This window comes from Zingiber officinale, chromosome 6B, assembly GCF_018446385.1.
Source record: "Zingiber officinale cultivar Zhangliang chromosome 6B, Zo_v1.1, whole genome shotgun sequence".
In the NCBI taxonomy this organism is placed as follows: domain Eukaryota; kingdom Viridiplantae; phylum Streptophyta; class Magnoliopsida; order Zingiberales; family Zingiberaceae; genus Zingiber; species Zingiber officinale.
In genome coordinates, this window is record NC_055996.1 from 91,984,233 (window position 1) to 92,006,394 (window position 22,162).

Below are 22,162 nucleotides of genomic sequence, written 5' to 3' on the forward strand. Positions count from 1 at the left end.
TATCATTAATTCAGTAATTATTCATATTATCATTAACATTTCAATTAAAATTTATTATCATAATGTATACCTAGCCTCCCTTTGGAGTTTTACAATGGGAGCCTCATGATGGCAAAAAGCACTACTAACCTTTGGAATAGTGACTAGCACATAAGGGAGGTATTTATCTCGATTTTATCAAAATTCGAACTCCAGACCTCATGATGATAATATTTCATACGCTAGCCACTAGACCCATCCAAGGGGACAAAATAGAAATCTCATGCAACTACTTTCTGGTACAAATATGCATGCGTACTTAACGCCTTCATATAGTCACATTTCAATTTTCAAACGGTCCATTTTATTAGTCACCAATATTATGGATCTTAAATTTAGTCTTGTAGGTGATGATGCTTGCTGATTTAGTTGCTTAGGCGAAGAGAACTGACAGTCAGTTCTACATTCATCAGATTAGTTCAAGAGAGATCCCTGTAGATTTTGTAAAGTTTGTTCCATTTTTTCTTCATTTCCATTATAGGCCGAAGGCCTAGATAATAATAATAATAAAATTAATATCATTGATATATTAAGCTACTATTTTGAAGTATCACTTGTATCATGAAAAAAAAAACCAAAAACTCCCTCACCTCAAACATTCCTCACCGTAATCCCACAGCAAAACGAAGAAAATAAATTACCATAACCAAACCTCTTCCAAAAAAATTCAATAATCTATCATCCAAGCACCAGTCCGAGACAAATATCACTTGTACCAAAATCTTGTTAACCTTTTTTTTTTTGTTTTTTTGTTTTTTTGTTGATAACCTTGTTGCTAACTTTTACTTTAGACAATGTAATTAAAGTTTCTTAAGATCATTTCAAAGGTTGAATATCGATAGACTGATGGAGCATCTTGTTTTCTCTTGTTTTCGTTCGAAAACGCTGTTACGATTCCACCCAGTGGATGCCACGAGGGTAAGTAAAAAGGATATTAGGACCTCATCGGTCGAACGATGGAGCATTAGAACATTGCATAGAGCCATTGTATCCAACATTATATAGTTTCAGACACTAAAGCAGTTACCACATGCATCGAAAACATATCGAGGGGTTTAACCATTTATCTGGAAACACAATTTATTTATTGCCATCACAATTTGATGGGCTACGCAGGAGCAGAAACTACACCAGCTTCAACCAGCAACGGAACCAGGTTGCCTTCCTTGTGCTTTGCTACGCAAGCTGTAGATATCACACCCCAAATACAGGTCAAAAATTTTCTCTATGGCCAACATTCCAAAATTTTAACTTATTTAAGTGTGATTAGATTGGGATAAATCAATGCATTGAACTAAGAGCAAATATTTATCATTATCCTAAATTTTTTAATTCCATAAGACAACAAAACCGAATTTTAGTTTCGGAAAATAGGGCAAGATGAAAGAAATAAAGAACGTACTGTCACAGCCACCGATATGTTTCCCACCAATAAACACATTGGGCACAGTCCTCTGTCCAGTCCATGCTGCCAGCGCTGCTTGTATTTCAGGTCCATCACCTAGTCGTAGCAGGCGAGGAGGCCAGATTACATGAATTAATTCCTCTCAAACTTTTCAAATGTTAAAGGATGAACAAAGTAGTTGTTACCACACAAATGCTAATTATGTATTAGAGCAAAAACTGACTCCTCATTTTGAACCTTATGGGCTAGTAATATTAGTAGTAATCATACCTATAATACCAATTTGTTACCAATTATTATTACTGAGCCTAGATGTTTTACTTTTATTTTTCATGCAACTTTAAAACTTGCAGGCTAACTGAGGGAGTTTATAAATGAGTTTATAGTTTAATTGAGATAAAACATTTTCAGCAGGAGCTGCTACTCTAAGCTTGGTGGGATATTTCAATGGAAAAGAACTATGGTGGGAGAGTATTTCATAAGGCAATCACTTTCATCAGACAGGCATAAGACAAACCCATAGTGCAAGCACTGATTGAATCACACTAATATTTGGTTTAGTTTAGATTCTTCCGCTAATCCTTTGGTTAAACTGGCGAATTATAAGAGAACATAGATTAAGACAGCATGCAGTATGGGCATATTCATGAACCACCGATAGATTTTATTAGTGTGATAAATTATAATCAGTTAGGAGTTGAAAATGTAAGACTACGACAACTTAACTGAACATAATTAAAAGTTATTCAAAATACCTAGATATTATTATCAATATGACCTTACATAAAACTAAATGTTGGCGCACGAAGATCCAAGTACCCGATCCCAAATAGTTATTGCTCATTATTTTATGTTGTCATGTTGCCAACTAATTGGGTGAAGACGACGACTAGATGGCCTACTGCCATTTAACAAGAGCCTACTGTCCATACTCTAATGGTCCAAATTATCATTCAATTAAAAGTCTGTCAGAAGTTGGAGAAATTTCACATTTCAGAAAATGGGACATCAAGAAGCTTCCATGCGGAGCAACAAACACTGCTCAAAAAGGCATAAAAGTATGAGCACACTAACCAGATCAAAATTTGTGAAAGAGAGTCAGCAATGGTGGGGCTCTTATCTATTTACATTTAGATAAAGGTCATCTTATGGGTTGGATTAAATCACTTTAACTAAAATCTGAAAATGATGATCCAAGGTTGACTGACACTGGTTGGATTAATAAGAAACAACACTTGAAAACACTGATCCAGAAGGCACAAAAGTGAGCACACTAACCAGATCAAAGATTGGGAGGGAAGCCATTTCGGCCTAGTAGACAAAGGTCATCTCATGTGTAGGAGACAAGTTGTTGAATGCATATAGTTGGAAGATGTTCTTTCATAAAAAAGAAAAGCAACTTGCACCATTCATCACTAAACCACTTGAATATTATCAAGTAAAATTTGGAAATGATGATTGAAAAAGGTCAACAGGATACTCGAATTAATAAGAAACAATTCTTGTAGAGTAAAATCACTGCTTCAATTGAATTAACTTAGGTTTACATGAAGTATGAAACCCAATTTAGTTCTCACCATTAAAAAGCCTTAAAAGCTTAGATGAGTGAGCCACAAATAAGTTGGGCTTAAACATTTTAAGTCAGTGGTTGAATGTCACAAGTTAATATATCAGTTATCTCATCTAAGTGAGTAGTGAGATTAGGTATCAAAGCAGACCTAATTCGATACCACCATTGGATCTCACATATTGCCAACTAGGAATGATTTTATGTTATAATTTAGACTTTGGATTATGACAAGACGATTTGTGATAATCAAATTGTCCTATATGGTAAAGATAACAAATTAATGTGTAAATTCTCTCACATAGGTGGATCATGATATGAAAGGTAGTCAAATTTATAACTTTGCATATGATAAAGGGAAACCACAACCTAATGAAAAGGAGAAACAAGTTGTCATCCACTTCATCAGTGGCAAAAACTTTGCAAATATCCACAAAAGGGCATGTTAAAGTATAAGGTTTGCCGAAGTCTATAGTTCAATTATATGTACTCACTCTCAACATCCAACTCGACTGCCTTGTACTTGGCACCCAACTGATCAAGCAATTGTTTCACCTTTACACAGAATGGACAGTGTGTCTTGCTGCAAACATTGGAGGCCAAGATAAATTATAAGAGAAGCCACAATCAGCTAACAACAAGAAATTACAAAGAAAAAAAATGAAACAGAAAACAAGATTAAAGCAACAACAGATGAAAACTTAGTATAACAAAGGTACAAGGACAAAAGGCATCAGATAGACTACCATAACCAATTTTCCACTGGATAGGAATTAAAAAAGAATGTCATGCAAAAAAATTTATCATCAGGTCCCACTGGAATTATTCATGAGGTCATCTGTGATAATCATTTCTTCAGTTCATTTTTCATTCCAATCAACAAGAGTACCACCAATCAGAAAGCAGAACAATTGTTACTCAAGAGGCAAACTGATTGAAAGACTCAGAGCAAAAGAGTGAATTAAAAAAGAATGACAAGCATAAATGATACCTATCTTTCTAGCCGCAATAGTATAGGAGTTATTCATGAGATCAAATTTAAGTATGGGTCATCTGTTATTGTCACTTCAATTCATCACTTATCATTCCAACCAAGAAAAATGTTGTCAATTAGAAAGCACAACAAATTGTCAAGACCGAAACTGATCAAAAGATTTGGTCAAAAGCAGTGAATTAGAAAATAATAGCAAGCAAAAAACGACACTTTTCTAGTCCCACTAGTATAGGAGTTTTTCATGAGATCAGATTTAAGCGTGCCATCTGAGATGATCATTTCTTCAATTCATAATTTCTCATTCCAATCAACAAAGGTGTCGTCAATCAGAAAGCACAGAAAATTGTTACTCAAGACCCAAACTGATCAAAAGACAAGAACAAAGCAGTGAATCGGAAAAGAATGACATGCAAAAATAATATCCTTCTACTCCCGTAACATAGAAGCTATTAATAAGATCAAACTTAAGTGTCGGTCCTCTGTCACGGTCATCTTTTCAGTTCATCATTTTCCATCCCAATCAATAAGAATGTCATCGATCAGAAATTTTTCGTCAAGACCTAAACTGACCAAAATACGTAGAGGCAACAAATTTTACGGTATCATAACGATTCTAACACATCCATTTTAACGATCGAGAGAGAAATCCACCAAAAAAGAGACCGAATCGAACAAAGAGACCGAATCGAACAAAGAGACCAAAAAGAGTACTGAAATGAAGAATATTCCTGGAGTTGGTGGCCCATTTTAAACCATCAGAAAAGGAACACGCCTGAAACCTAATTTTACAATTGCCGATCTTCGCGATCAAACCAAATGAGTGGAAGATGAATCGGGACCGATCTCACCTGAAGACGACGACGGGGTTTGCAGCAACAATCTCCTTCGCCTTGTCGAGCGCCATCAATTTGTCAGTCAACTCCCACCTTCTCTCTCTTCCTCCGGTCAATCGTAAGCGGTGTAGCACCTGCAACGAATATATAAAGCGGCGGAGGGTAACTTGCCACCACCACCACTTGTTTGCTTGCGGAGCACGCCTGATTTGTTAAATTTCATTTGTTATATTTATTCAAAATAAATTTTGTTCGTTTCATTAATCCTTTAAACTTCACACAAATTTTTTATTTTTAATGAATCTAATTATAATTTTATTTTAATAGATTCATACGTATCTACAACTTTTGTAGTAAATTTAGCAGTTTATTAATTTAATATTTTACATAAATTCTTTAACTAATTTTAAATCAACTTGTATGATAATTTGATGGGTTTGAAAAAACAAAAAAAATAGTAAAACATTTTATTTAAATTATAATAATTTTTTTTTCTAAAACTGAAAAAAGAATGGAAGATGAAGTGAGTTGATTTGAAAATTTATTGAAAAATACTTAAACTTTGAAACTTACATTTTCAAATAATATTATTTTTTATTTTATTTAATTCTCCAATAAATATATATTTTGAATGAACAAATCAAATGAATTCAAAAAGCACAACATACCTGAGTTAGACAAAGTAAATGAAATTTAAGTTAATTTACACACAACAAACAAACTATTAGTTTGTCTCATTCTTTACTCACTAAACATGGTGGTAAAAAAGTAGAATATGTTCATCCCACTAATTTATCTCAGGACTAACGCGGAAGAGGGTAATAAAGAAACAAAAATACTTCCTTAACAAGTTGCACCGTATACCGAAACATAGATCGTATACATATCGCAGCATGTTCGCGATCATTCATCGACGACACTTGACCAATTTATACAAGCAACTGAAGCAGGAGATATTAACTTTATTGAATACTTTCTCAAGCTTTCACTTCCTAATGAAAGAAACTCCCTTCTCGATGCTCCCTGCCAACTCTTTTTTCGCCTTCTCCAAGCCAACCCTGTGTAAATATCAACTCAAAGGTTCAGGCATCGCATGATAACCCATCACAACAGTTACAAACAAAGATAAACTCTATACAGCTTGCACATTCATCAGACTAATCCTCATAATTGTTCTGTAATATTGATGCCCATGTTAGTTTGGGTTACTCGTAAAGAAACTAGGAAGTGTTCAAAGGCTCTGGAGGGAGTTTCTGCAATAAATAGCACAAACCAAGTAGCGCACAGCTACGACTTAATCAGTTTGTTGCTGTTATAGGAAAAATCAAACCTAGCACAGACAGTTTCAAGGAATTTGGATTCGCTTGAGGTGAATAGAATTGGAGCCTAATTAGTCTGAACTAGTAAAAATTTCAACTGAAAGCTTGAGTGGCCTAGTAAAATCAAATACAACTTGCTCAAAGTAGAATAGGTGGGGCAATGGTTGAGAGCTAGGTTAAGGTGGGGGTCTGGTGTCGCCTACGGTGGGGTTCGTATCATCGAAGTGAGTTAAATTTGTCGACGATGGAGTCAGATCTCTTGATTGTTTGTCTGGTCAATCTTTCTCTTTCTCAGAATCCCTTTCCACCTAGTTTCGTCTCCCTTTTATGGGAGGATGCTATTAATAGGTAATTTTACCGATCGGTCAATGCTATTAGTAGGTAATCTTATCCATAATGCTAACTTATGATGAGCTTCTTGGCATACTTGCTAACTTCTATAATTCCAAAATCTTGCTATCACCAATTTAGTAAGATAAATCACGAACAAACAACATCAAAATGAGGTTTGCAAACCTTTCGTATTCGTTAAGTGGTCCGATAGGGAAGATTTCTTCTGCTCCACCTCTGCCTAATCGTACTTTTGTTGCGAAAAATGGGAGTTCTGTCACCTGCAGCATTTCCCCCCCTACTCATCAAAGAGTCTAAAACAATATCAGTGAATAGATAGTATAATTCTACCTGTGAGGCAACAAATGCACATTCCACGACGCCCGCATCGCCTTTCAAACCCGTCAGACAGGAATTTGCAAATTTAGCAGCAGCATATGCCTGCAATTTATCACATGTTCTTCTGGCGTTAAGATTTAGAAGTATAAAAAAGCAAGTAGTAGTGTGAAAAGAAGGATAAATAACAAAAACTAGACAAACCATGGAAAGTGTTGCAGAACCAGTCCCTGCTTTGGCCTGACAACGACGATGAAACCATAAGTTGAATATGACATAGATGAGCAAGAATTATGTCTATATATCTTTGACATTGCCAAGAATCTATTTAATACAATATATCACAGAATCTCTTGTGATTTTGGGGGTAAATTTATAGGATCTTGAAATATAGCAATAATGCTCCAAACATAAGGACAAGAAGAAAAATCATACCACCCTAGTAATTAAAAAGAGTTTATACATGATAAACTCTGAATAAAATGAGAAGTCTGAACCATTTATGGCATAATGATATCAATTAGTCTAACTTATTAGATGAAATTTACTATTCAGCTAAAATAACTTTGAACTATTACCCCTCACACGCAAATCCAAGATTAATGGATTAGACCACATATTCTATATCAAAACTTCACCGCTTGAATTAACATAGACATTTAACAACCTAAACATTTAAAAAGAACAGCCAAGGGGAACCTTGAAAGTTCAAGGAACCCATATAGAAATATACTCAGGAAGTAGAATAATGCCCTTTACCTCAACTACTTCAGTTCCACCATTCTGAATTCGGTTAGTGAGGTAATCAATCTCTTCTGAGGTGAAAGAGGATGCAGGTTTGACCTATATAAACCAATAGCTTAAAAGTGTGAATTTCAGACTGTAATAATCTCAGAATGATTCAATGAACCAAAAAGTAGAGGCTATCGCACTTGCGACAGAAGAGGTAATATAGTAATGCCGGAGTGACCACCAATAACAGGTACATCGACCTCCCTTGGATCAATGCCCAAAACTTCAGCCTGTAAGTACACCATGCGTAAGGAAACTATTCGATAGAAAGATACTACTAGGAGTTTAGAAATTGTAATACAAGAAAAAAAGTTATATTGTTTGTTATTTCTAGAATTAATAGAAAACAAATAAAGCAAAGGACAATATGGAGCATACCACAAAAGTATTAGCTCTCACAACATCAAGGGTTGTCACTCCTAACAATCGTTTTGGATCATATGTCCCAGCTTTCTTGAAAACCTCCGCTGCAATAGGAACAGTAGAATTCACTGGATTACTGATTAAATTTACGATTGCATTAGGACAACATTTAGCAACCCCTTCACAAAGTGTCCTAACAATTCCAGCATTGATTTTGAATAAATCATCCCTAGTCATTCCTGGCTTTCTGGGCACACCAGCTGGAATTATTACAATATCCATTCCGGTAAGTGCATTCTCCAATTGAGGTGCACCTAAGAATCCCCGCACCTGCATCAATACAGTAAGAACTCAGGAATTTAACTACATTATTACAACGACCAATAGAATAAAGATGTTCTCATGCTAGTTGACAAAGTTTATGTTTAAGTTGCAAGGAAAGGTAGACTTCTTATAAAAAGGGCAGCCCGGTGCATGAAACTCCCGTTATGCGGGGTCTCGGGGAAGGATCTATTGTATGCAGTCTTACCATGCTTTTTGCAAGAGGTTGTTTCCAAGATTCGAACCCGTGACCTTTTGGTCATAAAGCAACAACTTTACCGTTGCGCCAAGGCTCTCCTTCAAAGGTAGATTTCTTATGCAGTAAAATAATACAATTAATATATTTCACACTTCAACTATACTGATTATAAAGAATGTGAAGAATTATATTTTACAAAGCCTATAGAAACCTTCATTTACTTATTTTAACATGAATTTACGTTCACAACTAGGGTTCAATTACTAAGGTGGAAAAATACAAGGGAGAGGAGGAAATGGATCATAAAATTACATATCTAGCTCCATCATTTATGTACATCTTTTTGTCAATTTCCCTCCTCACACTCATATCTTCCATCTAAGTAATCGACCCCCAGAGTTCCAGCAGGAATAAAATGAACAGCGAGCAGGATAGAATTTCTGTACTTTGATATTGCAACAAACTCACTAAGACTTTAACATAGCATCTCATAAGACAACAATTTCTGTCGATGGCCAAGCAAAGAAAGAGAAGAAATTTACCACAGCACCAGTATCCATGTGACTAACATCAGCTGTGACACCAGGTGAATTCACAACATCATAAAGGTGGAGAACAGACACCAGGGGGTTCATCTTCATCAGCAATGAAAGGGGCTGTCCAATTCCTCCTGCAGCACCTAATATTGCTACTTTGAATCCTGGCGCTCCTCCTTTTGCGCGACAGTTTTCTAGTCTCAATGGTGGAATTCCCTGCATCTTTTAGCAAGACAAATAACATTAAGTAAGATTTAGACAACTCTACTGAACTCCGTAATTGAAGTTACAAACTTCTATACACACAGTAAATCGAGAGACCAACATGAAGTTCAACTGTCATAACTGCACAACCCAAAGCCAAGAACTGAAGAGTCAATCGAAACCATAGAGAGAAATCGAATCAAATCAGACTCCAACCATTGCAATAGCTAAGCAAAAAGTTGATGCTACTTTATTTATTTATTTATTTTGACGAACTATGCAAAACAACAACACTTTTTTTTCCTCAATCGCTCAGATTTGTCTCTCCTACTGCAAGCTAATCTTGGAAAAGACTTAACTTTCCAATCCACACGTTTGACGCAACGACCATCAACAATATAAACGCAGAGATTTATCCCTAGAAGCGGACCTGGAGGCCGGGTGGGTGGAGGTGCGCAGAGAGCGCGGCGATTCGTCGACTCGCCTCAGCACTTTGCTGCATATTATCTCCTGCAGGGATGCTCGTGAGAGGGGCGGTAAAAGCGATCGATTTAGGTTGAAACCCAGTATCCTACTTGAATGAAGTCGGGCCGGATAAAGGGAACGGGAAGCAGGCTAAGACGACGGCGATGCTCGTGGTTAGTAGGGCGGAAGGATACGTTTGTGGAGATCAAACGCCCTAATTCCTCATCCTGTTGCTGTGGACACGATTGTCACTCGCATCCGAAGGGCTTCGCTCGTTGCTTCGCCTTCCACATTTCTTATTCCTCAGATAGACGTTTGACGTAATGCCGTAGAGAAGAATAAGCAAGACCAAATCGATCATTTGTTTTGAAAATAATTTTAAGATAGTTTTTTTTTCATTGTGGCTTATTGGGCTGGAAGCCTGATACTTTTCGGCCCATTACGGCCCGGTGAAAACGAAGCGTTTCTGGTTTTTTTATCTCCGAAACAAAGCACATCACCGGTATCCTCGGTTACCCGTCGACGGCGGCAACCGATCACTCACCGGCGTTTCTTGCTCACCCTCCTCGATTACTTTTCATGCGCAAGGCGTGATTCGATTCTCGTTATCCTCGCGGCTATAGTATCTCCATCGAACTTCGTCGATCGCAGAATCCTCGCCGCGATCGATGCTATTGGATCTTCAACTCCTCGAATGCGACGCGGCATTCTAGGGGTTATTATCTGATCTAAATCTCTTAATTTGCGATTTCCGACTTTTGGATGTTTTTTTCGCTGATTCGAGTCGTAAAAATCTTATTTTGGCTGACGATTTCAGATCTGCCAAGTGTATCTGATTTTTACTTATAATTATCAATTTATCCAGATTATTAAATCGGAAACCCTCGGATCAGATTTGGTGCTGCAGAGCTCAAGATGAATTCACGAGTCGGACAAGCGACTTATCGGGACCGGACTCTGGAATTCGTCAAGGCTGTCGAGAGTTTGAAGAAGACAGTTTCACTCGCACCAGAAGTACCAAGCGGAATTGATGCATTAAGCTTGGATGGTTCCAAAGCGGCTGTCTCGACCCAGTCGGAGTTCAACAAGAGAGCTTCCAAAATTGGGCTGGGAATTCACCAGACATCCCAGAAGCTTGCTAAGCTCGCAAAATGTGAGTGCATATCATCGTTCGTTAAATTGCATTGCTTCATAGGTTTGTGCTGAATTTCACAAAAATTATTTCCATCTGACACTAATGCCTGTTGAATTGAACTGTTTGAGTGCCACTACTACAATGGTGTAGAAATTTCATAGCAGTTAATAATATCCAAAATCTTAAGTATTGTTTGTTCCTTCAGAAACAAAGTCTTTATTGGTATACCATGGTCAAAGTTGAATGCATTTTATCTGCTTCCACTTCTTTTCAGTAAGATGTCATGTGACATCCCAAGGAAGGCTGAAAGCTATTGTTTCCTGAGAATGAACAAATACAATAGCTGATGGTCGGTAGTCATTATTAATTGTTATGTTAACTATTGCTATCAATTTACATGTATCTCCTTGCGAGTAGAAGCATAAACATGAGCTAAAGATGCCCTCAATTTTTACTAATGTGATAAAACATATGTCATTCGTGCCTTAGAACTAGCACAAATCAAAGAATAACAATTATTTTCTCTGATGCAATTGAGTAACAGAGGTTGAAATTATGGGTCTCTTTTATATGAACCAAATTAGGTTTCTTTGAGTCCATTTATGTTTGAATAGTGTAATTATGATTGTTAGATTGCAAGACCATGAAAATTTGTTATTTGCATAACTTTTTTCAGTCATGTATTTTCTTTTAAATTAGGGTGTGTCGTGAATCATGATCAAATTGAATGATGGAGAACAGACAATAAGTTGACAATTTTTTGTTTTAACATCATTGTGAGTTAAGCCATCTTCTAGCAGCACACAATGAGATTTGCAGACTTCAAATCAAGAGCTATGCTCATTGAATTGCAAGATCATGAAAACAATGGATATTTTCATAGCCACGTATCTCCTTTTGTGAAATGTGTGAATTAGGGCATACCACAATCAAATTTCAAAAACAGGGTAATATTTTAACACATTGATATTGGTTTCAGTGACATAGGAGCTGAAGCTAGCAATTAATTTGCAAATTTGATATAGATTTGCACAGATGAAATCATGAAAATTTCTTGAATGATTGAAGAGTTACTGGGTATGACCCTCATGGCAGATGTTATTGATCTCAGTTTTACATGGAACACATATTGGATGGGTTACTCTGTGACTGATAGGATGCTGTATTTTTACTGTTGGTCTTTTAGATCTAATGTCCATTGATTGTTTTATGAATTATAGATACATTGTTTAAGGCTTCAAATATTCATATGCCAAGACACTTCGTTTGCAGTGGCAAAAAGAACATCAGTATTTGACGACCCCAGTGTTGAGATTCAAGAACTTACAACAGTCATCAAACTGGACATTACCGGTTTAAATTCTGCAGTTGTAGATCTGCAACTCCTCTGTAACTCACAAAATGAAAGTGGGAATACGTCCAGGGATACTTCCAGTCACTCAACCACTGTGGTTGATAATTTAAAGAATCGTTTGATGAATGCAACAAAGGAGTTTAAAAAAGTTCTAACAATGCGTACAGAGGTGCATGTGGTACTTTTTTATGTCCTGAAAAGTCGTTGAAACCATTAACTAGGACTTTAATTATGACTACAGAACTTCAAGGTTCATGAAAACAGAAGACAATTGTTTTCCTCATCATCCTCAAAGGATTCGAGCAATCCGTTCCTTCGACAACGACCCCTGGCCTCCAGAGGACATCATGACTCTTCCACCCCAGCACCATGGGAAAGTGACACAAATAATTCTTCTTCCTTGTTTCTTGGGTAATTTGCTGAAACACAAACATCTTCTTACATTTTACTGTCTGGATCTAAATTAGTATTTTTGCATGTCTCACATTCCATTGTTGTATCCTCATCATTTGACAACTACCATCATCATCATGAAGTCGTGCTTGTTCCCTCACCATTTGATGAATATGCTTGCAAAATTAGTGTCGCTAGGTTCTGATCTAGTTCTTTTACCAAGGTTTTGCTAAAAAGTGAACCTTTTCCATTTTGTGTTTCTCCTCACCAATTGTCAAAGTTCATCATTGGATATTTCACCACCTAGAATGGATTACATTTCTGGTGATTCCTTAACTATTCCACATGCCTAAACTAATTGTAGTCAATCGAATATTTCTCTGTGATCATCCATTGTTTGTGAATTCTGATACTTATTTTTGTTGCTGCTGTGCAAATTCTGATACTTCTTGATTTATAGGAGGACAAATGCAGATCCTTCCTCATCAACTCAACCTTTGGTACAACAGCAGCAACAACAAATGGCTGCAGTGCAGGACAGCTACATGAACAGTAGATCAGAAGCACTTCAGGGTGTTGAATCAACAATTCATGAACTGAGCAATATTTTTACGCAACTTGCTACAATGGTCTCGCAACAGGGAGAGCTTGCACTCAGGTTCCTCTTCTTATCGTCTTGAGTGTTTTTTTTGTTTATATTCTTAGTTGTACTTGATTCTGTGGCATTTGTTAAAGGATAATCTGGTAGAAATTTTATGCATGTTTTTCCTTCAATCAAGGATTAAAGTGATCCATATTCCTCATATTCCTTGGTTTAATAGAAGTTGATGGTGCATTTGGTTTGTGGAATATAATAAACAAGGAACGGAATAGGAAAAAGGATTGCATAGTTATATTCATGGAATGAAATAAATATAAAATAAGCAGTGTTATGTTTAGGTTATAGAAATGTTATAAGGAATAGATAAATAATAATCTTCGTGATGATAAATTCTTTGTATGAGATATTCTATACGACTCCTCTAGTTTGCACGATCTTCTTATTCCTGTGCGACAGAGACATTTAAGCCCAATTCGCCTAATTAACCCATTGGTCTACTCTCCCAGTCTAATTGGCCCATCAAGTCAAATTGACCCTCTAGCTCGATCAACCCTTTCAACTCACTTGATCCGCTTTGCTCGATAGGCTTGATCAATATGCTTGCTTGGTCTACCCAATAACCTATTGATCTGCTCAATCCAATTGCTTTGACTAGTCTGGTAGGCATGTCGACCATCCAACCTAAATGGTCTGTCACTCTCAATCTGCTATGTCTGGTCTAATTGATCCATCAGAATGATTACCATTATCAACCTGCTCAATTCACTCAGCTAGCTCAACATCTTCTTATTAAGGAGATATATTCTTTAAAGAATGGAGTAGTTAAAGAATGACTTCCGAGAATAGATCAAAGAATTGCTATTCTTATGATTAGAGAACTACAATTCTTTGAAAATTAATATTCTGAAATTTTTTTATATTCAAATATAAACTTATTTTATGGACATTCGCATGGGATAGAATAACTACTCTAATAACCAAATTGATTTAATACTTTGTCAACAATTCTTGAACTTTGAAAAAGATTTTTAAATTTATGCTCAAACTTGTCCATTTTGCAATGAAGCATATAGGTTGATACTATCTACTTGCTAAGCATCTGATTTTTCAGTTCATTAACTAGTTTGCTATTGACCATGGAAGGATTGATGAAAACATGGATGACACATTGGCTAATGTGGAAGGAGCTCAAAGTCAACTTCTAAAGTACCTCACCAGTGTATCTTCCAACAGATGGCTGATGATCAAGATATTCTTTGTGCTTATGGTCTTCCTCATGATCTTCCTGTTTTTTGTTGCATAGGTTCCTTTAGAACCATATTTGTTATTATATTTTTCTCAGTGATCTTGTTTTTTTCACTGGGTTAGTGGCAAATTGCCGTATAATTCTGTGTTTTAACAGCTAAAACTTCAGAAATTACAAATACCAAAATAAAATAATGCTGTGGTCTTACTTGAACAAGATATATTTTTATAGTCGTACAACTGTATCCCTCTAGTGTCAAAGATAGGAATGATCCTTGAATATTATCAAAGCCAAAATATAAATGAATGCTTATTAGTTTAACATGGAATATGTTGAATTGTTGGATTCAAATTGGAAGTTTCAATTTATCTCCTAGTTCTGTCCAAGTGCAAAATTTATTTAAGGTTTATATGATTATGCAAGCCTGGAGAAGAAAAATTGAAACATTGTTTTATGTTTTTATTTCTTATTTGAAAAGTCTTAGTGCTAATCTGGTACAAAAATTGTAAAATAATGTCTACCAGTGAGATTATGAGATAATCTCTTTGATGCACACCTTGAAGGTTAAAAGGGGACTCGATTACTACTCCAGATACTCTACTGAAGATTTATTTTTGCTCAGCCAAGGTATGTGTCTAACTCCATACCATGCCACATTGAAAAAACTTATCTAATGTATAAACAGGGAACCATAACCTAATTAATTCACTTGTTCTTTCCTATTGCTCTCTCTGCTATTACTTTTGCTCTACCTGTAAATCTCAGTAAAGATCATGTACTGGAAATTATTGTTTAAACCATATTATGAATCTAAGACCACCTCAGTAGCTTAAATCAATTAGAACCTGCCAAAATTCCATGTGATAGTAACTTGAGGGGGGAATATATTATATATGCACACCACCATGTTACCTTTTGATCTTTACAGCACAAGCAAAGAATACCTTGTTCTTGCAGCCTCCTGCCACAGCCTTTAATTGTTCCAATGGAATGAAACCATGAGCCAAAGTATATGTTTCATGTGGTTGCAAGTCATACCAAGGAGATTTATATGTGATGAAAATGACAATTTGTTACTGAACAATAAAGCTTCTCTCCTGCCACATGCAATTGGAATTCCTCTTATGCAGCACTGGACAGTAAAAGACTTGTTCAGCTTTTGTCTGTTCTTTCAGAGGAGAAAGGAAAAAAAAAGGATTCTTCCAATCATGTAAACGCTACAAGTTACTCTTAATTTTGATTAAGAGTTGAGCTTTGCTTGCTTGGCGCTCTTCATCAGAATTCGATCACCGGGTTGCATTAACAAGTTCTTTGTGTCGCACCCCATTCCACCCGCCGATCGGCACACGGAAGGAGTTGAGACGTTAAAACACTTATGTTTTTTAGTTCTTCAACCAGTGTGAGTAGGCAAAGATAAGTGAAAAGCATGAACCTTTTAGTAGTCAATGAAGACTCATGTGGAACAAGATCCAAGAGAAATCTGTGCCTTTTGCTCTGTCATATTAGTGGAGAGGGCCATATCAAAGGACCAATGGCTTTATGTCTTCTATGTTGTATATTTGAAATTTTGAGTTTATTTTTACATATAAAATATTATTTATGAAAAACAAAAATTCTTCTTCTGTTTCTTCTCACCCCAAATCTATTTAAAAAAAAGATCAAATTAACATTAAAAACAAAGTTAAAAGCATTTGGAAAGAAAAATCTATGGGTCCCTTGGAATTGTATGATTGATTCCCAAAAGCAATATCATTGGACTCTTCCAATTATTATTGTTATTCACAAGATCCAAAAATAATTTCCTACCAATCAAATATTTTCATTATTATTAATAAATTCAAATAAACAAATAATCTTCCTAGATTGAAGCTAAATATTATAACATTATTTCAGTTTGGAGGTTCTTTTGAGCTGTAAAAATATTGCCTTATCTGTGTCCCCATGACATGTAATTTCATATGCCCCCCTTTAACTCAATTAATTCACTTTCGACCTTATTAAGAAAAGAAATATGTTTCTCCCAAAAGTAAAATTATCATAATCCAGGGGCTAACTAGATTAACTAATATCTGATATTTCAAGGACTTATGTATAAAAACGTACTCAAAATTAGACCACGGTTCGAATTTTTTAGATTGGTCCTCCCACTTTGGGAATTCTCAGACCTACCTTTCCTCGGTTCACTAACCGAACACATGGCGACGAAGCTACAAAACGCCGGGCTCAGTGAAGCAGTCACACTGCCTGGCAAAGGGAGAAAGATGATCTAAGACTTTGGCTCTCCTCCCGCGATCTCTTCCTTCGCGAGCACTCAATGCTCTCCTCGAATCCACCAACTCGTTCAGCAACTTTAATGCGGTAGTAGATCTCTTGCGCTGCCTTCTCCAAGTCAGATTCCTTCTTGCTCACATTTTGTTTTCTTTGATAGCTAAAGCGTGCTCTTTCTGAGCTCCCTCTTTGCCGCATTTGGCTATAAGCTTTCGTTCCACTCGACCCCCATTCCAAATCGCGGGCTCTGTGCCACTGCCTGATGCATTATCGGCGGAAGCGGCTAAAAAGGAGATATTTTCGTGCTGTATGAAGCCTATTCGAGCTTAAAGTTTGTTCAGCTGTTTTTCCATTAATGAGGATAGGTTGGCGATGGGAGCTTTCTTGTGCTTTAGTTGTGGTGGTTACTTCTGCTATATTTCGACTGGAAGGTAACACATTTTACTGTGGAAAAACGTTCCTTTTGTTTATCTTCTTTCCAGATTCTTGCGTGCGTGAATGGAGTGTGATATATCGCACATTTGATGCAATCCTCGTTCTCTCGTTTACCAATTCGATTACGATTGTCAAGACCTTGTTGTTTTTAGTGATTTAACAATTGTTATTCAGCCATTTATGTTGTTTTCCAACATGGGTTTGACGGATTTTACTTCAGGTATTATTGCAAATTGCATTGTATTACAACAATGTTTTGGCAGGAATTATTTTGGATAAAACTCATGTCTGAGTTTATGCTGAATTTTTGGTTGCGAAGAACTTCCTATGCTTTGTCAATATTCCAGCATCACAAACACATCATTTTATCTATTTTCTTTTCTTATGGCTCTTACCTAAAGCTTACTTTGGCAATTAAATACACTTCATATATACCCACTGAGTGTACATATTTCATTACCTACAGTTCTCATACTGCACTTATTTATTGGCATTTTCTAGATTACTTTCTTCTGAAAGTATAATTGCAAGGTGTAAACAAAACTTATGCTTTGTGTCCTAACTTCTAACTTATCTTCTGTGTGCATTTTATTGCAGGGTTCAGCGTAGCTCCTTTGCCTGCTTCATTAGACTATCCATCACAGAAAGTGAGCAGTCCTGCACAATCTCCGGAAAATCAAAGTGCATTTGCACCTAGATCAGTTGCTTCCCTGAACGGTAAGAATGCTTTGATTACTAAACTCAGGTAAAAAAGGTTAGCATACTTAAATCCAAGTGTCTGTTTTTCTTTCTCATCAGTGTCATTGCCTACATATGATGCCGTGCCACCTAGCATTCGCCCTGTAATTCCTTCCGTGCTACCTTCTTCTCCCTCTACTAATGATGCTAATGGAGATAAATGGCCAAGAGATATAGCTCCAGCAACAAGAAGTCAACCGAGCACTCCTGTTTCATCGGGTAATCAATGTTTTATTTCTTTACCTTGCAGAATGGGGATAATCCCTTACATACACACCTCCACCGTCACTGATGCTTGTCATAGAGAATTGAACGATGTCTTATATTAATACATTGTCACATGATCTTGGTTGATTATGTGTGTTCCAAGTTATAAATGTTTCATTTACTTTGCAGGATCCATTATATCGTCCCCAAGAAAATCTCAGCCTAGTCCATCCAACAAAACACCAATCATGCCAAGGATGGATCCAAAAGCTGCATTTGCTCCACATGCTGTCTATTTCTATGGTGAGCAAAGAGAAACTGGCATTTGCTTGTTGGAGCTCTAGATCGACATGCTTTGTTATTTAAATTATCTAATATGCAGGACCTTCAATGCCACCTGCGGCAGTGGCTTCCCCTGTCGCTAACAGGAAGAGATCTGAAAAGCCAATTGCTTCACCCCCAGTTGGAGCTTATAAGCATTTGCCTCTGATAGATACTTCACCCTCACAAGGTAATTTGTTTGAGTAATTCAGTGTTAAAAAAAATGCAAACTGTGTGATTTTTTTTATAATTGCCCTTCCCTTCCCTTCCCTTCAGGATCTTCCCCTATGTTAAGCCCTGTGCCAGATAAAGCTAAGCCCTCAAATTCATTACATGGTTCATCAGTATCACATGCTCAACCTCCAGAAATACCTGCATCTCCAGTCCAACAGCGAAGAGCTAGAAAAAGAGGAAAACATTCATCTGCATCAGCTTCTCCATTTTCACCACCACCACACATTTCAGGTGGATACTGTATTTGAAAACAAAGTGTTTTGTAGAGAATCCATGGTTAAAAAGTTCTTTTTTATTTGGTTTATGAAGTTTCTATTGTTACTCCACCTCCTGAGATCTTCCCCAAGTACAACAGAATGCATCATGCTTCTCCACCCTCTCATAAAGGTATTGAGAGATAAAAGTTAAAGCAACAAAGGGAAAGGTGTAAATTTATAAGTCTGCTTCCTGTATTTAATTTTCCTTTTTGCTGCAGGCTCCTCTGTTTCCGTGACTCACACTCCGGCTCCTTCCTCGTTAACTACCCCTTATGCATCAAATGATTGTAAAACTCGACTTAGTTCTTCCCATATTCCTTAAAATGAATCAAACACTGTTTTTTTTTTTTTATAATTTTTTTGCTACAGGGTCAAATCTTTCCCCCATGCTCACTCCTCCTGCCTCATATCCTGAATCCTCAAGCTCAGTGGAGGCACCACCTATGTTGTTCCTACCACCACCACCTCCAAACTTGGGTATACAGATCCTCTGCACATTTGGTCAGCTAAAGTTGGTTCCTTTCTTAATATGTATGTTGTCATCATGCAGATTGTACATCATTAGTGTGTGAGGATCCTTTAGAAAATCCCCCTCCAGGATCGTCATGTGTCTGTGTATTGCCAATTCGAGTTGGACTTCGTCTAAATGTCACACTATATACATTCTTCCCCTTGGTTCCTGAGTTTGCCGAAGAAGTGGCTTTCGGGATCTATATGAACCAGAGTCAAGTGCGCATTATGGGAGCAAATGTTGCCACCGAACAGTCTGAGAGCACAGTTGTCCTTATTGATTTAATTCCTGTTAAGGAGATGTTCGACAATTCAACAGCATTGTTCACATTTGAGAAATTTTGGCACAAGGATATAGCCATAAACACATCCTTATTTGGTGATTACACTGTTCTCTATGTTCTTTATCCAGGTTAATATACACTTGTTTTTAGTCATTTTATTGTTAATGGCGGCTTCATTTCTCTTGAGCTAACAGTCTTCGAATGGAATTTTACAAATGTTTATCTTTCCAGGACTTCCTCAATCTCCACCTAGAGTTCCTGCTGATAGCAAGGACGGTGATAAGGCATTTGCGAATAACAATAATTTAAGGACAATGAAGCCTCTTGGTGTTGATGTGGGGAAACCAAAGAAGAGAGCTAGTGGAACACTAATTGCTGTTATTGTTCTATCGTGTTTTGTAACCTTACTTTTGGGCATGGGGGTGGGGGCTGTGTGGCTGCTTCAGTTAAAACAAAGTGATCGCAATCATCTTGCTGCTACAAGTATACAGAAAATGTTTCCATTATTTGTCGCTCCGTCAGGTATGGTCTTATAAAGATTGATAACTATGTTTTGTTTTCATATGAACTTTTTGTTCTCAAAGCATCTCTTTGTGGATACATGGGTTTATTACATCAGTAGGAATCGTGATTTTCCTTGCGCTTGTTAATTTATACGTTTGTGATGATAACCTGCAGGGACCAGACACATGAGACTTGGAAGGCTTAGTTCAGAATCGGCATCAATAAACTCTAATGTTGCAACATATACTGGACAAGCAAAGACATTTACTTTAGCTGAGATTGAAAGAGCTACAAAGAGATTCGAGGAAAGTAGTATTATTGGAGAAGGTGGTTTTGGGCTAGTCTACCAAGGTACACTTGAAGATGGAACCAGGATTGCTGTGAAGGTTCTTAAGAGAGATGACCAACAAAGTGGTCGTGAGTTCTTTGCGGAGATTGAGATGCTTAGCCGTTTGCACCACAGGAACTTAGTCAAGTTGATTGGTATATGTGTAGAGGAGCACATACGATGCCTTGTCTATGAACTAATACCGAATGGAAGTCTGGAGTCACACTTGCATGGTAAACAGTAGGATGATCTTGAATCCATTATAAGATGAGCCGAGTCTGCTCCACTTTGCAATTAGCTATGCTACAAGTGACTGGCAATTGATTGAATTGAATACTGTGTTTAAACATTTCTTTTTGTTCACTCACTGTACTTTCTTGGCAGGGTTCGACAAGGAAACCTCTCCGCTGGATTGGGGTGCTCGTTTGAGGATCGCACTTGGTGCTGCTCGAGGCCTTGCTTATTTGCACGAAGATTCAAGCCCACGGGTCATACATCGAGATTTCAAGTCCAGCAACATCCTATTAGAGCATGATTACACCCCCAAAGTGTCTGATTTTGGCCTGGCTCGAGCAGCATTTGATGAGGGAAGTTTACACATTTCAACTAGAGTAATGGGAACTTTTGGGTAATTACCTAATATTGTTCTATAGCATCGGGTGAATTCACATATGCTTGAGGTTCGCTGCACCTTAACTTTAATTGTTTGTGTGTTCTCTCTTAGTTATGTGGCTCCCGAATATGCAATGACCGGGCATCTCCTTGTCAAGAGTGATGTCTATAGCTATGGCGTTGTGCTGCTTGAACTTCTTACTGGAAGGAAGCCCGTTGACATGTTACAACCCCCTGGCCAAGAAAACTTAGTTGTATGGGCTCGCCCTCTTCTAACAAACATGGATAACTTGGTGACAATAATTGATCCAGCTCTTGGCACAGACATACCACTTGACAGTGTGGCAAAAGTTGCAGCCATTGCTTCAATGTGCATTCAGCCTGAAGTCTCTCACCGTCCATTTATGGGGGAGATCGTTCAAGCCTTAAACTTAGTTTGCCAAGAATGCGACGGGAACAATGGAACAAGAACTTACGGGCATGAGAATCTGTCTACCCAAAATGCAGTGGCAGGGATTAGCAACGGATTAAGCATCGAAGCTGAGAGAGTGCTCTTGGAGTCCTGTCTTCTCAGTTCACCTATAAGTTTCAATAGTGAAGATTCTGATTTGTTTCGAAGGCAGTCAAGCTCTGGTCCATTAATAGCAAGCAAGAACAGGCAGTTCTGGCAAAAGCTAAGAAGTACATCATCAACTGGGAGCATGAGTGAGCATGGAGAAGCACTTAGATTTTGGTCAAGAACATATCTCGATGAGCCATGGAATTATGAGGGCGCAAATTGTAGAGTCCAAATCGATTGAGTAGTAAAATAAGAATAGGAATAAAAATTGGAAGGTCAATTTGCAATTGTATTGTCTTGTGATGTTCTTGTATTTGTGATTGTTTTGTGTAGTATTTTGTGTTTATTTGGGACTTCAATACTCTTTGGCTCTGAGATGTGTTTGTAGACTTTGTTTCTTCATTTGATCTAAAAGTAAATCAATTTTTGTTTGGGTCAATAACATGAATTTGAGAGAGAATGATATACACAAT

General features: G+C 37.2%; 4 protein-coding genes across 7 annotated transcripts; 2 read left to right on the forward strand and 2 right to left on the reverse strand.

The window, feature by feature from the left end:
- Positions 1 to 958: 958 nt before the first annotated feature.
- LOC121993164 (glutaredoxin-like) lies at positions 959 to 5,012 on the reverse strand. The gene is made up of 4 exons (XM_042547848.1): positions 4,854 to 5,012; positions 3,506 to 3,594; positions 1,442 to 1,540; positions 959 to 1,224 (listed from the first exon to the last, which is right to left on the reverse strand). The coding sequence occupies exons 1-4, from the start codon at positions 4,907 to 4,909 to the stop codon at positions 1,148 to 1,150; spliced, it is 321 nt and encodes a 106-aa protein (XP_042403782.1). The 5' UTR covers positions 4,910 to 5,012; the 3' UTR covers positions 959 to 1,147.
- Positions 5,013 to 5,511: 499 nt separating this feature from the next.
- On the reverse strand, positions 5,512 to 10,047 carry LOC121993162 (malate dehydrogenase, glyoxysomal-like). 2 transcript variants are annotated; one of them, XM_042547847.1, is made up of 10 exons: positions 9,814 to 10,047; positions 9,669 to 9,748; positions 9,041 to 9,250; positions 7,994 to 8,308; positions 7,756 to 7,845; positions 7,583 to 7,666; positions 7,028 to 7,063; positions 6,839 to 6,928; positions 6,674 to 6,768; positions 5,512 to 5,896 (listed from the first exon to the last, which is right to left on the reverse strand). In XM_042547847.1, exons 2-10 carry the CDS (start codon positions 9,738 to 9,740, stop codon positions 5,824 to 5,826), a joined length of 1,065 nt encoding a protein of 354 aa, XP_042403781.1. In that variant the 5' UTR covers positions 9,741 to 9,748; positions 9,814 to 10,047; the 3' UTR covers positions 5,512 to 5,823. The 2 variants fall into 2 exon arrangements, with proteins under 2 accessions (XP_042403781.1, XP_042403780.1); XM_042547846.1 differs by having other exon boundaries at positions 9,041 to 9,256; positions 9,814 to 10,046.
- A 144-nt stretch (positions 10,048 to 10,191) lies between these two features.
- LOC121993165 (syntaxin-32-like) lies at positions 10,192 to 14,668 on the forward strand. 2 transcript variants are annotated; one of them, XM_042547850.1, is made up of 6 exons: positions 10,192 to 10,418; positions 10,597 to 10,856; positions 12,111 to 12,361; positions 12,434 to 12,603; positions 13,046 to 13,243; positions 14,330 to 14,668. In XM_042547850.1, exons 2-6 carry the CDS (start codon positions 10,619 to 10,621, stop codon positions 14,487 to 14,489), a joined length of 1,017 nt encoding a protein of 338 aa, XP_042403784.1. In that variant the 5' UTR covers positions 10,192 to 10,418; positions 10,597 to 10,618; the 3' UTR covers positions 14,490 to 14,668. The 2 variants fall into 2 exon arrangements, with proteins under 2 accessions (XP_042403784.1, XP_042403783.1); XM_042547849.1 differs by having other exon boundaries at positions 10,194 to 10,418; positions 10,569 to 10,856.
- A 1,970-nt stretch (positions 14,669 to 16,638) lies between these two features.
- LOC121993166 (receptor-like serine/threonine-protein kinase ALE2) lies at positions 16,639 to 22,128 on the forward strand. 2 transcript variants are annotated; one of them, XM_042547851.1, is made up of 15 exons: positions 16,639 to 16,790; positions 16,861 to 17,131; positions 17,733 to 17,852; positions 17,934 to 18,092; positions 18,270 to 18,383; positions 18,463 to 18,591; positions 18,678 to 18,866; positions 18,945 to 19,022; positions 19,111 to 19,179; positions 19,262 to 19,369; positions 19,443 to 19,814; positions 19,918 to 20,208; positions 20,365 to 20,751; positions 20,903 to 21,146; positions 21,243 to 22,128. In XM_042547851.1, the coding sequence occupies exons 2-15, from the start codon at positions 17,056 to 17,058 to the stop codon at positions 21,928 to 21,930; spliced, it is 3,024 nt and encodes a 1,007-aa protein (XP_042403785.1). In that variant the 5' UTR covers positions 16,639 to 16,790; positions 16,861 to 17,055; the 3' UTR covers positions 21,931 to 22,128. The 2 variants fall into 2 exon arrangements, with proteins under 2 accessions (XP_042403785.1, XP_042403786.1); XM_042547852.1 differs by having other exon boundaries at positions 19,443 to 19,781.
- Positions 22,129 to 22,162: the final 34 nt, after the last annotated feature.

Bases quoted from the DNA above. Each gene is read 5' to 3' on its own strand.
- LOC121993164 (XM_042547848.1), bottom strand. From the start codon at position 4,909: ATGGCGCTCGACAAGGCGAAGGAGATTGTTGCTGCAAACCCCGTCGTC. The intron at 3,595-4,853 runs GTGAGATCGGTC...CAATGTTTGCAG, and splicing joins AACCCCGTCGTCGTCTTCAG to CAAGACACACTGTCCATTCT. The intron at 1,541-3,505 runs GTGAGTACATAT...TGCTACGACTAG, and splicing joins AGTCGAGTTGGATGTTGAGA to GTGATGGACCTGAAATACAA.
- LOC121993162 (XM_042547846.1), bottom strand. From the start codon at position 9,740: ATGCAGCAAAGTGCTGAGGCGAGTCGACGAATCGCCGCGCTCTCTGCG. The intron at 9,257-9,668 runs GTCCGCTTCTAG...TCTTGCTAAAAG, and splicing joins TCCACCCACCCGGCCTCCAG to ATGCAGGGAATTCCACCATT. The intron at 6,769-6,838 runs GTAGAATTATAC...GAAATGCTGCAG, and splicing joins GTGCATTTGTTGCCTCACAG to GTGACAGAACTCCCATTTTT.
- LOC121993165 (XM_042547850.1), top strand. From the start codon at position 10,619: ATGAATTCACGAGTCGGACAAGCGACTTATCGGGACCGGACTCTGGAA. The intron at 10,857-12,110 runs GTGAGTGCATAT...CTTCGTTTGCAG, and splicing joins GCTTGCTAAGCTCGCAAAAT to TGGCAAAAAGAACATCAGTA. The intron at 12,362-12,433 runs GTGCATGTGGTA...TTATGACTACAG, and splicing joins TTCTAACAATGCGTACAGAG to AACTTCAAGGTTCATGAAAA.
- LOC121993166 (XM_042547851.1), top strand. From the start codon at position 17,056: ATGAGGATAGGTTGGCGATGGGAGCTTTCTTGTGCTTTAGTTGTGGTG. The intron at 18,093-18,269 runs GTAATCAATGTT...TTTACTTTGCAG, and splicing joins GAGCACTCCTGTTTCATCGG to GATCCATTATATCGTCCCCA. The intron at 19,023-19,110 runs GTATTGAGAGAT...TTTTTGCTGCAG, and splicing joins TTCTCCACCCTCTCATAAAG to GCTCCTCTGTTTCCGTGACT.